This window comes from Chiloscyllium punctatum, chromosome 10 (assembly GCF_047496795.1).
Source record: "Chiloscyllium punctatum isolate Juve2018m chromosome 10, sChiPun1.3, whole genome shotgun sequence".
Taxonomy (NCBI): Eukaryota; Metazoa; Chordata; class Chondrichthyes; order Orectolobiformes; family Hemiscylliidae; genus Chiloscyllium; species Chiloscyllium punctatum.
This window is the reverse complement of record NC_092748.1, coordinates 101,073,075-101,091,727: the sequence shown is the minus strand read 5'-3', so window position 1 is coordinate 101,091,727 and position 18,653 is coordinate 101,073,075. Positions and strand designations below refer to the sequence as shown.

At 43.5% G+C, this 18,653-nt stretch overlaps 1 protein-coding gene across 4 annotated transcripts in view; it reads left to right on the top strand.

Annotated features, from left to right (window-relative positions):
* epb41l5 (erythrocyte membrane protein band 4.1 like 5) overlaps nt 1-18,653 on the top strand; it is a 166,571-nt gene that overhangs the window by 131,576 nt on the left and 16,342 nt on the right. For 3 of the 4 annotated variants that reach the window (XM_072579887.1, XM_072579884.1, XM_072579888.1), the window contains exons 16-21: nt 1,509-1,678; nt 2,531-2,634; nt 6,655-6,774; nt 8,360-8,421; nt 12,442-12,546; nt 14,686-14,788. In XM_072579887.1, coding sequence (XP_072435988.1) covers nt 1,509-1,678; nt 2,531-2,634; nt 6,655-6,774; nt 8,360-8,421; nt 12,442-12,546; nt 14,686-14,788 — 664 coding nt within the window. The remainder of the gene's footprint in view (nt 1-1,508; nt 1,679-2,530; nt 2,635-6,654; nt 6,775-8,359; nt 8,422-12,441; nt 12,547-14,685; nt 14,789-18,653) is intronic. The other variant, XM_072579886.1, reaches the window with a different exon arrangement.

Genomic DNA, 18,653 nt, shown 5'->3' with positions numbered 1-18,653 from the left:
TTATCTAACTCAAATTCCTAAAGGTCGATTCCAGTTGCATAGTCTAGCCATCTCATCACACCCTGCCAATGGCCCTTCTGTACCTGAGGGAAAATCCTGAGAGGCTGGGTATGTGTTTAACAATTTTGTTGGAATCCAATCCGAATCCTTTCCCAGATTATTTACTGCTGCTTCCCAGCCTGTTCTTTTTTGAGGTGATGGATGAGTGCCCATGTTGTTCGCCAATCCTGCCCTACCCAAGAACTCGACACCAACCAGGTGTGAAACCCTTCTGTTTGCCTACCTGTGACTCCACGTGGTTTGCATTTTGTACTTTGGCAGGGGTTGCTTTTCTGCTTGACTTTAATTTATATTCTTCCTCTGATCCTATTCTGGTGCTTCCTCAAGTCTCCTGTGAAAATCAGAACAGTCTTCTCATTATGTCCTACCATTGGGTGCTGTGTTAATGGACTGATACATTGTGCTTCCTAGTAGTTTTGTAGAAATGTCAAAACGCTAATCTCATTTTTAAAAGTGTTTTAAAGGTTGTTGAAAGTCTGATCCTGCATCTGTTGCAATTGAGTCAGGTAAAGTGGTTTGTATAACTGCACAGAAATTGTTCTAAGGTATAGATTGCTGAGACCTATCTAATCTGTCTGAGCAATTTGGTTTTCTGGCCATGAAGCTGTGCTTTTGTTGAATGTTTGCTATGACTAGATTGTCCGTGTGATGTGGCTAATAAAGCCTGGAACAACTTCACTGAAAATTGAGACTAATTAATGACTGCATCTACCTGCGGCTGCCTTAGGCTTATGCCCAAAATTGCTTCAGTTCTTTGATTTTCAGCGCTGAAATGAACAAACTGATTTAGACGCGATTCCTACCGGTGGTTCAAAGGTTACATTCTTTTTGCTTTGCGTTCTTTGAAATCCCGAATTGTTGGCCGTGATGATTTGATTAATCTTTGCTCCCAGTGTTTCCAGTACCGGACTGGGAATGTCAATGATGCCAGTGCGACCAAATCAGCAAGTTCACTCTTGAATCAATGTTTAAAAGGGCACAGTCTTCAGGAGGGTGGGTGAGGGGGTAATGGCCTGCCAGTTTTGTAACTTGATTGCATTCATTGTCAGCAGGTCAACTGCAATGTGCACACATGGTGGGTGTGTTACTGCTGCGTTTGACACCAGCTAAACATTGAGGTAACTCCTTTATGATAGGCTTGTGGAGGCAGTGCCCCTTTAACAATTGCTAACCCTTTGAGTACTGTGAGAGAACATTTACTGCAGCTTGGAAGGAAGCCTTGCTGAAATGTTAAAGTTTCAGTCAGGACTCAAAGGGTTAACAGAAGCATTAATCTTGTAATAGGCTGGCTGAGAATCTGGTGGTGTTGCTTTCTTTTCCTTCTGTAATAATCTGCATGTGGGTGTTCATTCAACATACTAAAGAAGTTTTCCTGAATGTTAGAGTACTGAAGCCATGTTTCAAGCGATGTTGCTGATTTTTATTTTGCTTTTTTTTGCCATTCACAGTGCGCAAATAGCAGACTTGTTGGATACCAAAGAGCTCTTGGAGACCTGTGTGGATGAAGTCATAGCAGTGCCTGTTTCTATGACAGCGGCAGGGATTTCGGAGACTTCGGTTCAAAGTTTGACCTTGGCTGAAACAAAGGAGAGTGCACGTGACAAACCAGATTCAGCAGGTGAGAGGTGACCACTCTGCCTGCTGATGTGATAATAGGGCAGTGGTGATGCTTGTCCTAATTGATGTGTACAATGCCATAAATGAGATTTGCACATTGCTCCATTACAAGTGGCCAATCTTGCTCCACTCCAAGAAGAGTTCTTGAAGACCACCTGCCAAACTCTGGTCAACCTCCTTGAGATCTCTAGGACTTTCAACTTCCCTACAAAGCATAAGCAAATGTTGAAATCTTACTTATTTTTCCTTTTATTTCTATGTTTGGTAACTTGCACCATCCTAATTTAGACAGAAGACTCCAGCTTTGTGCCCACAAATCCTCACGTAGCCTTGCTCTCCCCCTACCCCCTCCATGTCTCTGTAGCCACCTTTGTAGCCCCCTGTGATCTCTCAGCTGTTCCAAATCTGGCCAGATTTTCTTTTTTTTAATTCTTTCACATGTAGTGCTTCTGGCTAGGCCAGCATTTATTGCACAGAAAGTAGCTGAAAGTCAACTAGATTGTGGTCTGGGGTCACGTATAGGCCAGTTTGGGGAAGGAGTACAGTGTCCTTCCCTAAAGGGCATCGATGAGCCAGATTGATTTTTACGACAGTTGACAATGGATTCATGATCATCATTAGACTCTTAATTACAGAATTTGTTTTAAACTTAAATGCGACCATCTATGGAATTTGAACCCCTGGGTCCCCAGAACATGACCTGGTCTCTGGATCAAGAGTCTAGTGATAATTCCTCAATGGGAGAGGGGGATGCTACTGTTTTTACTCAATGTATGAAAAGCATTTGCAATGGGTACTCAAACCTTAGTTGTGTAGCAGATTCTGATCTCTCTTGCCTCGTTCCTTGTTTCAGCACTGGATGAAGTCGTAGCAAAACTGAAACAGCTCCACATAGAGAGCAGTCCTGCTCCTGGGACCAACCCCCACATAAACCTCACTCTGAATGTGAATGGCCAGGTAAGAATGACTCTAGAGGCAGCTTTAACATGGTTTCAGATGAGTTACCCATATCAAATGAACATCCTTTTTCTGTTGTTGAAGTGTACAAAGGTACTGGTGATGTTGAACTCTGAAATGATATTATCACACTATGTTTGCACTTTCCCAATGAGCAATTCACTTAGTACAAATCCTCTGTTTTCTCCCTGTTAGAGCCTCTATATTCTTCTAGGAGCAGAAGTTAGGTCATTTAGTTCATTGAGTCTGCTCTGCCATTCAATCATGGCTGGTAAGTTTCTCAACCCCCCATTGTCCTACTTTCTTGTCATAACCTTTTAATCCTCTTGATACTCAAGAACCTATCTATAAACTACGACCTGGTCTCCCACCCTTCTGTGGCAATGAATTCCATAGATTCACCACTGTCTGGCTGAAGAAGTTTCTCCTTATCTCCATTCTCAAAGGTCTTCCCTTTACTCTAAGGCCTTGCCCTCGGGACCTAGACTCTCCTAGAATGGAAACATCTTCCCAACATCCACTCTGTCCCGGCCATTCAGCATTCTGTAAGTTTCAATTCTGAACTCCATCGAGTATTAACCCAGCCTCCTCAAAAGTTCCTTATATGTTAAGCTTTTCGTTCCTGGGATCATTCTTGTGAAGCTCCACTGAACACGCGTCAGGGCCAGTACATCCTTCCTGAGATATGGGGCCCAAACCTGCACACACTACTCCAATCTGACCTTGTATATAGTATACTGCTGCTACTGAGTGTCAGTGGCGGCAGGAGTGGATGCAGTGCCGACCAAGCGGGCTGCTTTGTTCTGGATGGTGTCCAGTTTCTTGAGCGTTGTTGAGGCTGCACTCATCCAGGAATGATTTGGAGATGCCGGTGTTGGACTGGGGTGTACAAAGTTAAAAATCACCAGGTTATAGTCCGAAAGCTAGTGTGCTTCCAATTAAGTTTGTTGGACTATAACCTGGTGTTTTGTGATTTTTAACCTCATCCAGGAAAGTTGGGAGTAATCCATCACACTTTTGACACCAGCCTTATAGTTGATGGACAGGCTTTGGTGAGTTACTCGTCGCAGTATTCTTAACTTCTGACCTGTTCTTGCAGCCGCTGCATTTATGTGATGAGTCCAGTTATGTTCCTGATCAATGATAAATCCTAGGATGTTGATAGTGAGGGAATTCAATGATGGTAAACATCATTGAATGTCAAGGGATGATGGCAAGATTTTCTCTTATTGGTGATGGTCATAGCTTGGCATTCTTGTGGCACAAATGCTACTTGCCACTTGTCAGGTGCTGCTTTATAGCACTGTTGATGACATCTTTCATCACTTTCCTGATGATCAGCAGTAGGCTGGTGGGGTGGTAATTGGCTGGGTTGGAATTGTCCTGTTATTTACGAAAGGACCATACCTGGGGGACACACTTTCCTCATTCCTGAAGAAGGGCTCATGCCCGAAACGTCGATTCTCCTGCTCCTTGGATGCTGTCTGACCTGCTGTGCTTTTCCAGCAACACATTTTCAGCTCTGATCTCCAGCATCTGCAGTCCTCACTTTATCCCCCAATTTTCTACATTGTCAGGTAGATGGATGCCAGTGATGTAACTGTACTGGAACGGATTGGCTAGGGAAACGGGAAGTCTTCAGTACGATTGCCTGAATGTTGCAATATCCAGTGCCTCCAACGCTTTGTTTTAATTGAGAAAGGTTTTTACAAAATTATAAGAGTGCAAAAGATAACATAACAATCTTATGGTACAACAATAACAATAAACTACCTACTACCTTACTTTACAGAACAAACCAAAACTATCACAATGCAATAAATAATTAAACATAATAAATTAAATTAACTTGAATTGAACTAAACTAGCTTGGGTAAGTTTACACCACTGAATGCTCCACCATTGAAGCTCTCATTAACGGTAGCATCAGTTAATATACCCATATTTATTCAGACTTCTTCCTCTCAGGGTCCCCGGACCACCAAATCCAGTCTTTGTAGCTATGCAAAGGCCCTAATCAGTATGGCTGACGAATCCACGTCTATATGATTCAAAAAGGGCCGCCATGTCTTATAAAATAAAAGCTTTGTTTTCTAGTGCACCACGTTAAGAAAGTCTGGGGGACATTCTCTGCCACTAACCTATGCCATCCCATAAGACCCAGGGGGTTTTCCAAGAATCAGCTCATTAGAACGTTCTTCCTTGCACAATATGTGAGAATGTTGAATAGTCTCTTTCCATGCTCATCTAGCAAAGGCAGATTCGGCAATCCCAGAAGGAAGGATACTGGATCCATCTTAACGTCCGTCCCCAAGATCCTCTCCAACACATACGCTATGTCACCCCAGTACCTACAGATCTTATGACACGAGCAGATGCAGTGTGTGAGTGTACCGGTGTCTGTTTTGTATTTAGAACATCTTGGGGATGCTCTTTTCTTAAATATTGCTAGTCATTCTGGGGTCAAATGGGCACTGTGTAGGATCTTTATGTTGCAGAGTCTGCGCTTTATTTTCACATTTTCCCATACATCCAGCAAGGTTTCTGTTCTAGTGAATTGTTTAATTATCCATCACCATTCATGACTGGAGGTGGCAGGGCTGCAGAGCCTAGATCTGATCTTTGGTTTCGAGGTCACTTAGCTCTATCACTTGCTACTTCTACTGTTTGGCATGCAAGTAATCCTCTTTGGTGGCTTCACTAGGTTGACACCTCATCTTCAGGTATGCCTGATGCTGCTCCTGGCATCCCTCCTCCACTCTCCATTGAACCAGGGTTGATCCCCTGGCATGACAGTCAAGGTTGAGTGGGGAAATGCCGGGCCATGATGCTATGGATTGTGCTGAAGTACAATTCTGCTGCTATTAATGGCCCAGTCTTGAGTTGCTAGATCTATTCTCCCATTTAACATGGTGGTAGTGCCACACAACACGATGGAGATTGTTCTCGGTGTGAAGGCAGGATTTGGTCTCCACAAGGATTATGCGGTGGTCACCCTTACCAATACTTTCATCGATAGATACATCTGCAACTGGCAGATTTGTATGGATGAGGTTAAGTATGTTAACATTGGTTCTTTCACCACCTGCTGCAGACCCAGTCTAGCAGCTATGTCCTTTAAGACCTGACCAGCTTGATATGTAGTACTGCTGCTGAGCCACGCTTGTGGTTGACATTGAAATTGCCCACTCAAAATACATTTTGTGCCCTTGCTGTCCTCAATGCTTCGTTCTAAGTGTTGTTCAACATGGAGGAGTACCGATTCATCAGCTGAGGGAGGACAGTATGTGGTAATCAGCAGGAGGTTTCCTTGCCCATGTTTAATCTGAAGCCATGAGACTTCATGGTATCCAGAGTCAATGTTGAAGACCCTCAGAGCAACTCCCTCCCAACTGTATACCACTGTGTCTGATCAACCTGTGGGACAGGACATATCCAGAGATGGTGACGGTGTCTGGGACATAGTCATACTCATGGAATCACAGCTTACAGACAATGTCAGGCTGCTACTTGATTAGTCTGTGTGACAGCTCTCCCAATGTTGGCACTAGTCCCCAAATGTTCATGAGGACTTTATAGGGTCGATAGAGCTGTTTCTGCCATTTGTTTTTTCCGCTGCTCAAGTCAATGCCAGGTGATCCGTCAAGTTTCATTTCTTTGAGACTTGTAGCGATTGGCACAACTGAATGGCTTGCTAGGCCATTTCAGAGGGCAACTGAGAGTCAGTCACATTGCTGTGAGTCTGGAGTTGTCTGTAGGTCAGACCAGGTGAGGATGGCAATTTCCTTCCCTGAAGGACATTAGTAAGCCAGAGGGGTTTTAAATGACAATCGACAATGATGTCATGGGGGTGAGTAGATTCTTAATTCCAGATTTTTGTTTTCATTGAATTCAAATTTTTACTTGAATGATGACATCTATTTCTATGTTAAATGAGGTTGCCTCCAGCACTGAGAGTCCACTCAGTGTATGTGTCTGGAAAGGGTCCTTGATCTTTAAAATGCTGTCTGTTTGTATCAGGAGGAAACTTTGAAGTTGTTGGACAAGAACCTCAAGAACGCAGCTGATACTCTTTGCTCTGCCATTCCTGAGAATGTGAAAAGTAACATTGTGAAAGCACAGCCAGAGGTTCCTATGAAGGTAAAGCAGTAACAAGACTTTTTTTTTCATAATTAACTATCTCAATTGCTGGCAAACGACCAAGTTTTCAAAATAGCGGAAAATAATTGAAAAATCTGTCAGAACTTATTTTTCTTAAAGCAATGAATGGCTGAATACAGTTAGATTTACATGTCGTTTCAAGAGCGGTCCTAGCTACACTTTTTATTACAGTTAGCTTGCAGGTGAGATTTATTGTCCTTACTGTCATCTTTAGATAATAGCTATCTGTCATCATTGTTAGTTATGACCTTTGTGAGAAATTACAGCCAAGGGTTTGATAAACCTAATGCTTTGAACCACTGATGGACTAGAGCAGCTTTATACAGTCAGCCGTTAAAGACTTTAACCCCAAATCTAGTGCTGAGCTCCGATAGCCTGGTTAGCTCAGTTGGCTGGACAACTGGTTTGTGATATGGAGTTATGCTAACAGCACAGGTTCAATTCCCGCAGCAGCTGAGGTTACTGTGAATATCCCTCCTTCTTAATCTCACCCTGTGCCTAAAGTGTGATGACCCTCAAGTTTAACCACCACCAGTCATCGCTCTCTCTCCCTCCCTCTCTCTCTCTCTCTCATGAGATCTATGATCATCTGGGACTGTGGTGACTACTACTGCTTGGCTCATGAATGATCCTTTTCTGGGTCTGAAAATTGTGGGTTTACGTCTAGCCTGACATTCCTATGCAGGACTGAGGGAGTGTTGGACGTGCAGTTTTTCAGAAAGGGCATTAAGCCAAGTGCTCATCTGCCCTCTCAGCTGGGTGTTTTTTATTCTAAGAAGGGCAGGGGAATTCTCCTCTGTCTTAAAGGTCAAAGACACTCAACAAGTTGTTACACTGCCACTCAGGAGCCTCCCTGTCCCCAAATTGCCATTCACAATTCCTACTTTGTGATGTTGGCCAAACGAAAGTACTTAATTGACCTTTTGGGGTGACCTGAAGTTGTAAAAGATGCTGAATAAAATGTAAGTTTTCCTATCTGAATTAGTGGCTTTGCTCATGACATGGTGCCTCCGTGAATCTGTTAGCACAACTGACCCAGTTCCTGCCCTGCACTGATCACAGATACAATGCCAGTGCTGGGGACTGGATTCCAAGCTGTGGGAACCTGGAACACTGGCCTAAATACGTAATGTCAGAGAAAATCACAGCCCAGATCAGCTGAAAACTTGAAACGAAGAATGTTAATAAATTGGATCTAACAGGTTTGCATTGCATGGACTGGACTGTATGTAATTTCCTGTATGTCACAGGAAATGAGTGACATTTAGCAGTGCTCATGAAGGAATTGGAAGTGCTAGTATGTTAAATTATACTTTAACTCACAAATTGAGATTGATTGAGATGTTTTGAATGAGGTTCTGCTGTAAGCTGCAATTTCAAGTGATTGTTGTGATGGTTTAAAATGTGACATTGTTGTGCTTGTCTTGAAAAGTGCAAAACGAATGGCAACCTGCGGCAATGCCCAGTTGACTTTAGGTGCAGTGTGTTTATTTTGTATCTGGTAATAACGGTGGTCTCATTGTTCAGAACCTTTCTTAATGAAGTCTCGTATCTTCCTCCTCAGGCTCTGAGAGATGCTACCAGACTGAACGAGAGAAACTCCAATCTGTTTGACACTGTCTTCGGGTGAGAGCCAGAACATGACCTTTACTGTCAACCATTTTCTTTTCCACACTGATTCTCCCTTGGGACTTTTACGCAGACTGTGGCAACTCTCTGTAGCTCCCTCCCAAGGACTGTTGTGTGCCTGCAGCCCTAGACTGTGACTGGTAGCAGTTTATTTGACTGTCATCAATCAAATGAAACCTGCTCTTGCACAATGTTAGCCACACATTTACTTGGATACGTGTATAGATTCCTTAGCCACATGGGCATTAAGGGTCTACGCCTTTCATTTCAGCATCCATTCACCTTCAAATGGCAACCCTTTACCAGGTCAAACTGTACCGAGGGAGTGCTGCGCTGTCAGAAGTGCTGTCTTTCAGCTGTTAAACCAATGCCCCAAATGCATGCTTGGGGGAGAACAGCAGGGGCTGTATTCCTGGAGTATATCCCTCAATCAACATTGCAAAAGACAGATTATCCAATCATTAACATGTTGCTGTTTGTGGGAAATTTGGTATGTGCAAATGTTTCCTGCTTTACCGTTCCCACATTACTATGGTTTACAAAGTACTTTATTGGCTGTAAACTTTGGGACACCAGGTGGTTCTGAAAGGTATTCTTATAAATGCATACCCTTCTCAAACTCTCCTGCCAAATTTTACAGGCTGACATAGCCCAATAGGATAGCTCCCATGATCATACTTTATTGTTGCCTATTTGCAATTCCATACCATCACCCAACTCTCTCTTCTATCACAGTTTATCTACTGCTGGGGCCCTCATTAATGCCTTTGTTACTTTTAGACTTGGCTGTTCCAGAGACATCTCCCACAATACCTGGTGCATAAACCTACGGTCATAGGAACTCTGCTGTTTGTGTATTCACACGTGGCAAGTCTGTCACTCCTGTGTATGTCCTTACAAACCAATATTGGATTGTGATCCAGCAACATCTTGATTATAAATTCCCATTCTGCTTTGCATATGCCTTTGTGGCCTGTCTCTGTATTCTCATCAAGTTCCACCATCCTTGGGTATGTATGTTAATCCAATACTGGTCACTTGAGCTTCCCTGCTCTTGCCCTGGTGGCCCGGTTTACAGTTGCCTAGGGCCATGAGCTCACCTACACCTCACGATCCTCCTTTTAGGATCCTCCTTGAAACCTCCTCCTTTAGCCAAGCCTCTGGTTATCTGACTTAACATTCCCACATGTGGTTAGCTGGCATCTTTGTTCAAGAATGCTCCAATGAAGTGCTAAGTCCATACAAATTGTTGGTGTATTTGTTTCAGAATAATGCTTTTTACTAGTGCCATTCAGGGTGGCATGATGGCTCAGTGGTTAGCACTGCTGACTCACAGCACCAGGGTCCCAGGTTCAATTCCAGCCTCAGGCGACTGTCTGTGTGGAGTTTGCACATTCTCCCCTTGTCTGTGCGGGTTTCCTCCGGGTGCTACGGTTTCCTCCCACAGTCACAAAGATGTGCAGGTCAGGCGAATTGGTCATGCTAAATGGGTCTGGGTGGGTTACTGTTTGGAGGGTCGGTGTGGACTGGTTGGGCCAAAGGGCCTGTTTCCACATTGTAGGGAATCTAAAAAAAGACTGAGATGAGGTAGAATTCCTTCACTCAGACTCATTAAATCATACAGTACCAGAGTCTGCCTGCTAAAAATACATTACTACCTACATTAATCCCAGATTTGCACTAGACTGGAAGCCCTGAATGTTATGACACTTCAAGTGCTCATCCAAGTACTTTGTAAAGGCTGTAAGGTTTCCTGCCTCAACTACTCTTCCAGGCAGTGCATGCTAGGCCCCACCACCATCTGGGTGAAAAGATTTTCCTCATTACCCCTCTAAATCTCCTGTTTTAATTGCTTTAAAATTACATCTCCCTGTTATTGACCCTTCGACTAAGAGAAACAATTACTTCTTGTTCACACTGACTCTGCTATCATCTTCTACACTTTAACCTCTGCTCTCAGGAAAACAACTTGAGCTTATCCTGACTCTCTTCAGAGGGTGATGAATCTTTGGGATCCTCTTTCCCACTGGGTTGTGGATGCTCAGTCCATAGATTTCTGGAGACTCATGACACAAAAGATGTGAAGATAGTGTGGGAAAGTGACGTTGAGGTGGATACTGAGTCATGGTCATATTGAATGGTGGAACAGGCTCAACAGGGAAATAGCCTGCACCTCCTTTTATGTTCCTGTGTCAGCACATAACTTAGGCCTCAGTGCATATGGAGGGAATCGGCGTTGTCAGAAATGCCCTCTTTTAGCAGAGATACTAAATCGATCTCATTCCTAAAATGGAAAAGATCAACAAATACAACTGTTAAAATAAATAAGAGTTCTCCTATGCTCCTGGCCAACGTTCCACAGCCAATCCACCACGCAGCTCTCAAACAATACAGACAGACTGGTCATCGTATTTGTTGTGCTGCACCTAAGAGTCACGAACTCCAGGGCATTATTCATTCGCTATCCAGTGCTTTACACTATCTGAAAACTATCAAGGTTCCTATCGAAATGCATTTCCTTCTCGCTGTAGTTCTTGACCTTACCACTAGGTGACGCATGTGTGACAGGGAATCACCACCTCTCCCCATTGGTTCTGTGTAATTATTCCATACTTAAAGTACAATTGTTTTGTAAGGAGCTAAAGTCCATCTAATTTCTGTAATCTTCAAACCAATTTTTTTGAATCTTTCAATTTAAACTGTTAACTAAAAGTGACAATTTTTAGACATTATCAACATTTTAATGTATATCTATCTTGGTGTCCCAGTGAGCTTAGCCAAAGATCAGCTGACTGGTCTGGGTCAGGAAAACTCCAGCGATTTTCTGAGCTAGTTGGTTTTGAATGACATGTCGGTGAGGGAGATGCGGTTGTCCTCAGTTTATAGAAGGGTCAATTGGTTTGGTTTGTGACCATAATATCTACCCAACATCTATTGTCAGAATTGTCTGGATTAAATCCAAAATCTAAAAACTCACTCCAGTTCAATAATCTGTCAGGGATCTGCTATCTTGGTGATGTTGGTCAGGAACTGAGGAAATCCACGGAACCTTGACAGAGTTTAGACATTCAAGGAAGACAGACTACATTGGTGTGAGGTGTGGTGTCAATTCCTATTTGAAACCTGTCGATGATAATGTACATTTAGCCTTCTGTCTGCCACCAGGGGTCACTGGCACATTTGTGGTGGCTACTGGTAAACAATCCAACAACAAAGCACCAACAACCTGGTCTTCTGCCCCAACTGGGGTGGCATGGTGGCACAGTAGTTAGCACTGCTGCCTCCAAGCACCAGGAACCCAGGTTCAATTCCAACTTTGGGCGACAATCTGCGTGGAGTTTGCATGTTCTCTTCGTGTTTCCTCCCACAGTCCAGAGATATGCAGGTTAGGTGGATTAGTCATGGGATATCCAGGGTTACAGGGGGTAGGTGGGTCTGGGTGGGATGCTCTTCGGAAGGTAGGTGTGGACTCAATGGCCTGTTTTCACACTGTCGGGATTCTGTGAACGGAAACAGAGTAGACCAGATTGGTGCTCGTCACAGTCATATCATCAACCAGATTTGACACCGAGCCACATGAGTTATTAAAGCAGGTCACCAAATACTTGCTCAAAAAGATCAGATTTCAGGAGCTTCTTCAAGAAAGCTGGAAAGGTAGGGAGTCAGAATGGCTTAGGGAGCGAATCCCAGAGCTTAAAGTCAAGGCAGCTGAAGGCACAACTAGCAATGATGGGAAATCAAAATCGGAGATGTCCAGGAGGCTACAGTTGGAGGAATGCAGATATTTTGAACAATTGTAAGGCTACAGGGGATGAGAGATGGGAAGGAGTGAGGTCATGGGATGAAACTGAAAATGAAGATGAGACTTTTTAAAATGGTGGTATGGTCAAACAGTGAGCACAGCACTGGATTTCTAAGGGAACAATAATTTGTACGGCGTGAGAAAGTGTTGCTGATTCTAGCAGCTTGTAAGAGTCCTATGTATAATATGGCCACTGTCTTTTGTATTTCAAACAGGGGACCAGAAGTCACCGATACCTTTTTATTGATGAGCAAGATCCCAGAGTGCCCAGGTGCCAGGGGTCCACTAAAACCCATTCCAGTCAGCACCCCTTTCAATCTGTAAGTACTTTTTAGGGCTACAACTCTCACAGGACTACGTTTGAGGTTGAAGCATTTGTGAAGTGAGCAGGTGGTTTTGCCCAGTTGCCATTTTACAAAAGGGCAATAGTGGACTGCAAGTGATCACAAAGTACTAGCAGGAAGGAATAAAACCCTAGGTAACAATCCCAGTGGAAGATTTTGGAGCTGGAGTCAGCTGCTGATCCTCTCGTGCCCTGCTCTTCCATTTGATAAGATGGGTTTTTACTGAAAACCTGTGATCTTGGAAACTGAGCAGACTCAGGCCTGTTTAGTACTAGGATGGGAGGCTGCCTTGGAATACTGGGTGCAGTAAGCCTTTGCTGCCAGCAGTGGCTGCTCATGTCACTCCTCTGCACTTGTGTTGGAGCGCCTTCTTGTGGCACAGTGGTAGTGTCCCTGCCCCTGGACCAGGAGGCGTGAGTTTCAGTACCACCGGCTCCAGCGGTGTGTAATAACCTTTCTGAACAGGTTGCTTAGAAAAATAAGTTGAATAAAATAATTTCACAACAATCAACGATAGTTGCTGTGCCCAATCATTATTGAGAATGTGGTGAGGAATAGAGAGAGAATCTTCAGGTCGCTTGTTTGAAGAGGAGGCAGTTTTTGTTCATCTGTTTGAGAGAATAAAGGGAACAATAATTTATACGGCAAAATCACAATGAAAATAGATCCGGAGATCCTAATCTTAAATTTTGGGGGCTTTGAAGGCAATTGAAAAGTCTCATCTTCATTTTCAGTTTCATCCCATGACCTCACTCCTTCCCATCTCTCATCCCCTGTAGCCTTACAATTGTTCAAAATATCTGCATGGATGTTGCAGAATGGAGAATGCAATGGAATTAAAATATTTCTTTGCATTTACTCTAGTGGATGGGGGAATGGATTTGAAGTGTTGAATAGTCTATTTGATCATTGCACTGATGCAATGCTCAATCATCAGCCTATCAACCACCATTTCATTTCAGTTTTTAAAAACTTGTATGAATGCAATTGCCTTCAAAGCCCCCAAAATTTAAGATTAGGATCTCCGGATCTATTTTCATTGTGATTTTGAAATGAACTAATTAATCAGTTTCCCCAGAGATGAAAGCATAAAACAAGTAATTATAGTTCATCAATGGCTATAGACAGCCATTGAAAGAAAATATAGCAAACCTTTTATTAACTGGCACTTGTAGAGCCAGGAGTATTCTGGATATTCAAGAGTTATGCATGATTGCAGTATACTGTAGTTACAGCATAAATATACACTGATATAGAATCCCTACAGTGTGGGAGCAGGCCATTTGGCCCAACAAGTCCACACCAACCCCCTGAAGAGTAACCCACCCAAACCCATTACTCTACATTTACCCCTGACTAATGCACCTAACCTACACATCCCTGAATACTATGTGCACTTTAGCACGCCCAGTTCACCTGACTTGCACATCTTTGGATTGTGGGAGGAAATTGGAGCACTGGGAGGAAACCACCATGCAGGCACAAGGAGAGTATGCAAAATCCACACAGACAGTCGCCTGAGGTGAGAATCGAACCCAGGTCCCTGGTGTTAGGAGGCAGCATTGCTGACCACTGAGCCAACGTGCCGCCTTCAAGGTAGATCACAATATTTGAGGTATATCAAGAGTGCTGGTTAAAATTTGCTGTATGGATTTTTTTTTCATTCATTCATGAGGTTGTGGCCATCGCTGGATAGGGCAGTATTCATTGTCCATCCATAATTACCCAGAGGGCAGTTGAGAGTCAGCCACATTGTTGCAGATCTGGAGTCACATATCGGCCAGACCAGGGAAGAACAGCAGTTTTCTTTCCTTTCCAGATGGGTTTTTCTTTCACAATCAGCAACCGTTTCATGGGCCTCAGTAAACGCTTAATTCCAGAATTTTTTGTTTTTATTAATTATTGATTTCAAATTCAGCCATCTGCCATTGTGGGATTTGAACTTGGGTCCCCAGATAATTACTGGGGTCTCTAGATTTATAGTCTAGTGACAATACCACTAGGCCATCATCTCCGTGGCAAAATAACAAAAGGATTGCGAAAGTTACATGCTTTATTAGGCTAGCTGTTTGTGTTGTGATTGTGGCACAATTTGTGTTCCTTGTTTCTTGCCAGTGATGATCTGATTGAAAAGGAAATTGCTGCAAACTCTGAGATTCCAACAATCCCCTTGACTTCAGTTCCCACAGATACGCCCAGTGACTTGCCAGCTCTGAAGGTAAGAAGGAAAGATCAAACTTGCATTTTCCCAGCACCCTTTACATTCCGAGGATAACCAAAGGGCTGTCACAACCAATTCAAAGCTGATTGAGAGTAAGAAATGCCTGTTGGTGTTTTGTATTTAAGGTCTGACTTTCACCTCTGGGATATTGGCTGCTGGAGAAAGTGAGGACAGCAGACGCTGGAGATCAGACTTGAAACGTGTGGTGCTAGAAAGCACAGCAGGTCAGGCAGCATCCAATGAGCAGGAGAATTGATGTTTCGGGCATAAGCCCTTCATCAGCAATGATCATCAGCAATGATGAAGGGCTTATGCCCGAAACGTCAATTCTCCTGCTCATTGGATGCTGCCTGACCTGCTGTGCTTTTCCAGCACAACACTTTTTGACTACTGGACATGAAAATGTGGAAACAGGCTTGTATTTTGCTATTGATTGACACCAGATTCTGTGGATTTTGTTTTGCTGCCAAATTCACCAAATATATTGATGTATGAAACAAGCACTCGTGCATAGCAAACTCCCAATTGTACCATTGTTATAAACAGCCAAGTAATTTGTCTGCATGGTATTTGTTGACTGACTCTGAGAGAATCTTTCCTCCAGAATAATCAGCTAATCCTAATCACACACACCTTGGGCAATGTAAGAGGGTTTTTGATCTAAATCAAAGCCTTACTCTTCCACATTCGAATGTCACTCTATTTCTTCCTTTCATGTGAAGCTGAATGTTTGAACATAATGAGATCAGCTTGAATAATGGTTCATTAATATTCTCAAACTAATGCATTGACAGATTCCAGGACTGTGTATGAAGTAGTGTTTCAGGAGCAGTGAGTGCTACTGCTCACAGTAGCCTCTTGCCACTTGGGATGATGATCAGCCACTTTCCCTACTGCCATATCAAATCTGCTTAGACCAACCGTCGCACGGTGTTTTATCGGACACTTGTGAATTTCTGTGTTTTTTTCTAAAGTACCTATTCAGATACAACATATCCCTATGGCTTTTATCCCTTGTTGAACAGAGATTTATATTCATCGACAGTCAATAGATTGCAAATCCCCCCTGGTTGGTAAGGTATAGAGCAGGTTGGGGAGGGCTCTGCTTGTTTGTAATCTGTTTTACCACAAGATGGCAGTAGAATAAAGAACAAAGAAAATTTACAGCCCAGGAACAGGCCCTTCGGCCCTCCAAGCCTGAGCCGATCCAAATGTTCTGTCTAAACCTGTCGGTCAATTCCTAAGCATCTGTATCCCTCTGCTCCCCACCTACTCATGCATCTGTTCAGACACATCTTAAATGAATCTCCCGTGCCTGCCTCTACCACCTCTGCTGGCAATGCGTTCCAAACACCCACCACCCTCTGTGTGAAGTACTTGCCGCGTGTATCCCCCTTAAACTTTCCACCTCTCACTTTGAAAGCGTGTCCTCTAGTTATTGAATCCTTCACTCTGGGGGAAAAAGCTTGTCTCTATCCATCCTGTCTATACCCTTCATGATTTTGTAAAACCTCAATCAGGTCCCCTCTCAATCTCCTTTTTTCTAGTGAAAATAAACCTAACCTACTCAACGTCCCTTCATAGCTAACACCTTCCATACCAGGCAACATCCTCGTAAACCTTCTCTGCACCCTCTCCAAAGTGTCCACATCCTTTTGGTAATGTGGCGCCCAGAACTGTACACAGTATTCTAAATGTGGCCGAACCAATGTCTTGTACAATTTTAACATGACTTGCCAGCTCTTATACTCAATACCCCGTCCAATGAAGGCAAACATACTATATGCCTTCTTGACCACTCTATCCACCTGTGCAGCAGCCTTCAGGGTACAATTGACCTGCACTCCCACATCTCTCTGCTCATCAACTTTTCCCAAGGCTCTTCCATTCATTATAATTCGCTCTAGAATTAGTCTTGCCTAATTCTATTTTTTTCTGGATTGAAAGCCATCTGCCACTTTTCCGCCCAACTCTCCAGTCTATGTATCCTCCTGTATCCTCTGGCAGTCCCTTATGCTTTCTGCCACTCCACCAATCTTTGTGTCATCTGCAAACTTGCTGATCATACCAACAGTGCCCTCTTCCAGATCATTTATGTATATTACAAACAACAGTGGCCCCAATACTGACCTCTGTGGAACACCACTGGTCACCTTTCTCCATTTCGAGAATCTCCCTTCAACTACTACTCTCTGTCTCCTGTTGCTCAACCAGTTCTTTATCCACCTCGCTAGAACACCCTGCACACCATGTGACTTCACTTTCTCCGTTAGTCTACAATGGGGAACCTTATCAAATGCCTTACTAAAGTCCATGTTCAAAGTTTGTGAGGAGATTTGTAGCTCGGGTGCTCGTTGTTCTGCTCGGCGAATAGAACCACAACAAAGTCCATGTATATGACATCAACAGCCCTTCCTTCATCTATCAACTTGGTCACTTCCTCGAAGAACTCTATTAAGTTGGTACGGCATGATCTCCCCCGCACAAAACCATGTTGCCCATCACTAATTAGCTCATTCCTTTCCAAATATAAATATATCCCTCAGTACCCTCTCCAGCAACTTTCCCACCACTGACGTCAGGCTCACTGGTCTGTAGTTAATATCCCTACTACCCTTCTTGTACAGGGGGACAACATGAGCAACCCCCCCAGTCCTCCGGCACCTCACCTGTATTTAAGGATGCCACAAAGATATCGGTCAGGGCCCCAGCTATTTCCTCTCTTGCCTCCCTCAGCAATCCTGGGATAGATCTTAATAACCTCGAGCATACCCAACACATCTTCCCTACTTATGCCAATGTGATCCAGACTAATCAAACTTCTATCTCTAATCTCAAGATTCATCATGTTCCTCTCCTCAGTGAACACTGACTCTCCTTGGAAATGGAACAAGCTATCTCGCTTTGTCCTTTGTAATTTATTTTTTAAGCATGTCCTCCCCATACTCATTACTTTTGAAGGCCCTCCCCTGTTTTTAAAGTGCTGTTCCTGACATACGCTTTCTTCTTTTTCTTTATCAATGTCCCTTGACATCCAGTGTTCCCTGGACTTGTTGCCCTTGCCCTTCACTCTGAGAGGAACACACTGGCTCTGAATTCTCACTGGAACAGCCCATTGAATTGGATGATTGGCCATGATCTTAACAAATGGAGGGGCAGGCTTAAAGGGCGAAATAGTCTACTTCTGCTCCTGTTTTCTATGTTTCTAACACCATCATGGGCAAGCTCCTGTCCAAACCATGCACCATCCTGACTCTGGAAAGATATCGCCATTCCTTCAGTGTCACTTGCGTCAAAATCACGGAACTTCCTTACTCACGGCATTGTGCATGTATCTCTCCCCGCCAGACTGCTGCAGTTCAAGAAGGCAGCTCACCACCACCTCCCTCTAGGCAATTCCAGATTGGAGCAAATGTGAGCAACAGTGCCCACATCCCACGATTGGATTGTAAAATAAAACTCAGATTCATTGTTGCTTAAAAGGCTGCATCACCACCTCCCATAGGCGGCACCCAATCTAGAAATCTTTTTATAGCTTTTGTCAATATAAACCACTAATATAAGCCAGTGTTCAAAGAAAATGATAAAGACAAAATTGCTGAATGATTTTTCTCTGGGTTTGGTTGAAACCATTAATTTCTAATTCCTGGGCACTCCGAGCAATCCTGGAGGACTGGCATCTCTACCCTGTATTTTTCCGGACTTATCATTCTTCATGTAGGGGTGTGGACAAGATTTCACTGACCTTCCTTGATCCAGGATAAAAAATCTGGTCGATTTTTATTCATGCCTCAACCTGACTACAGAACCCATTTTAAGTCTCTGTACTTAACACGATCATGTTTAAATAAACTCTTCAATC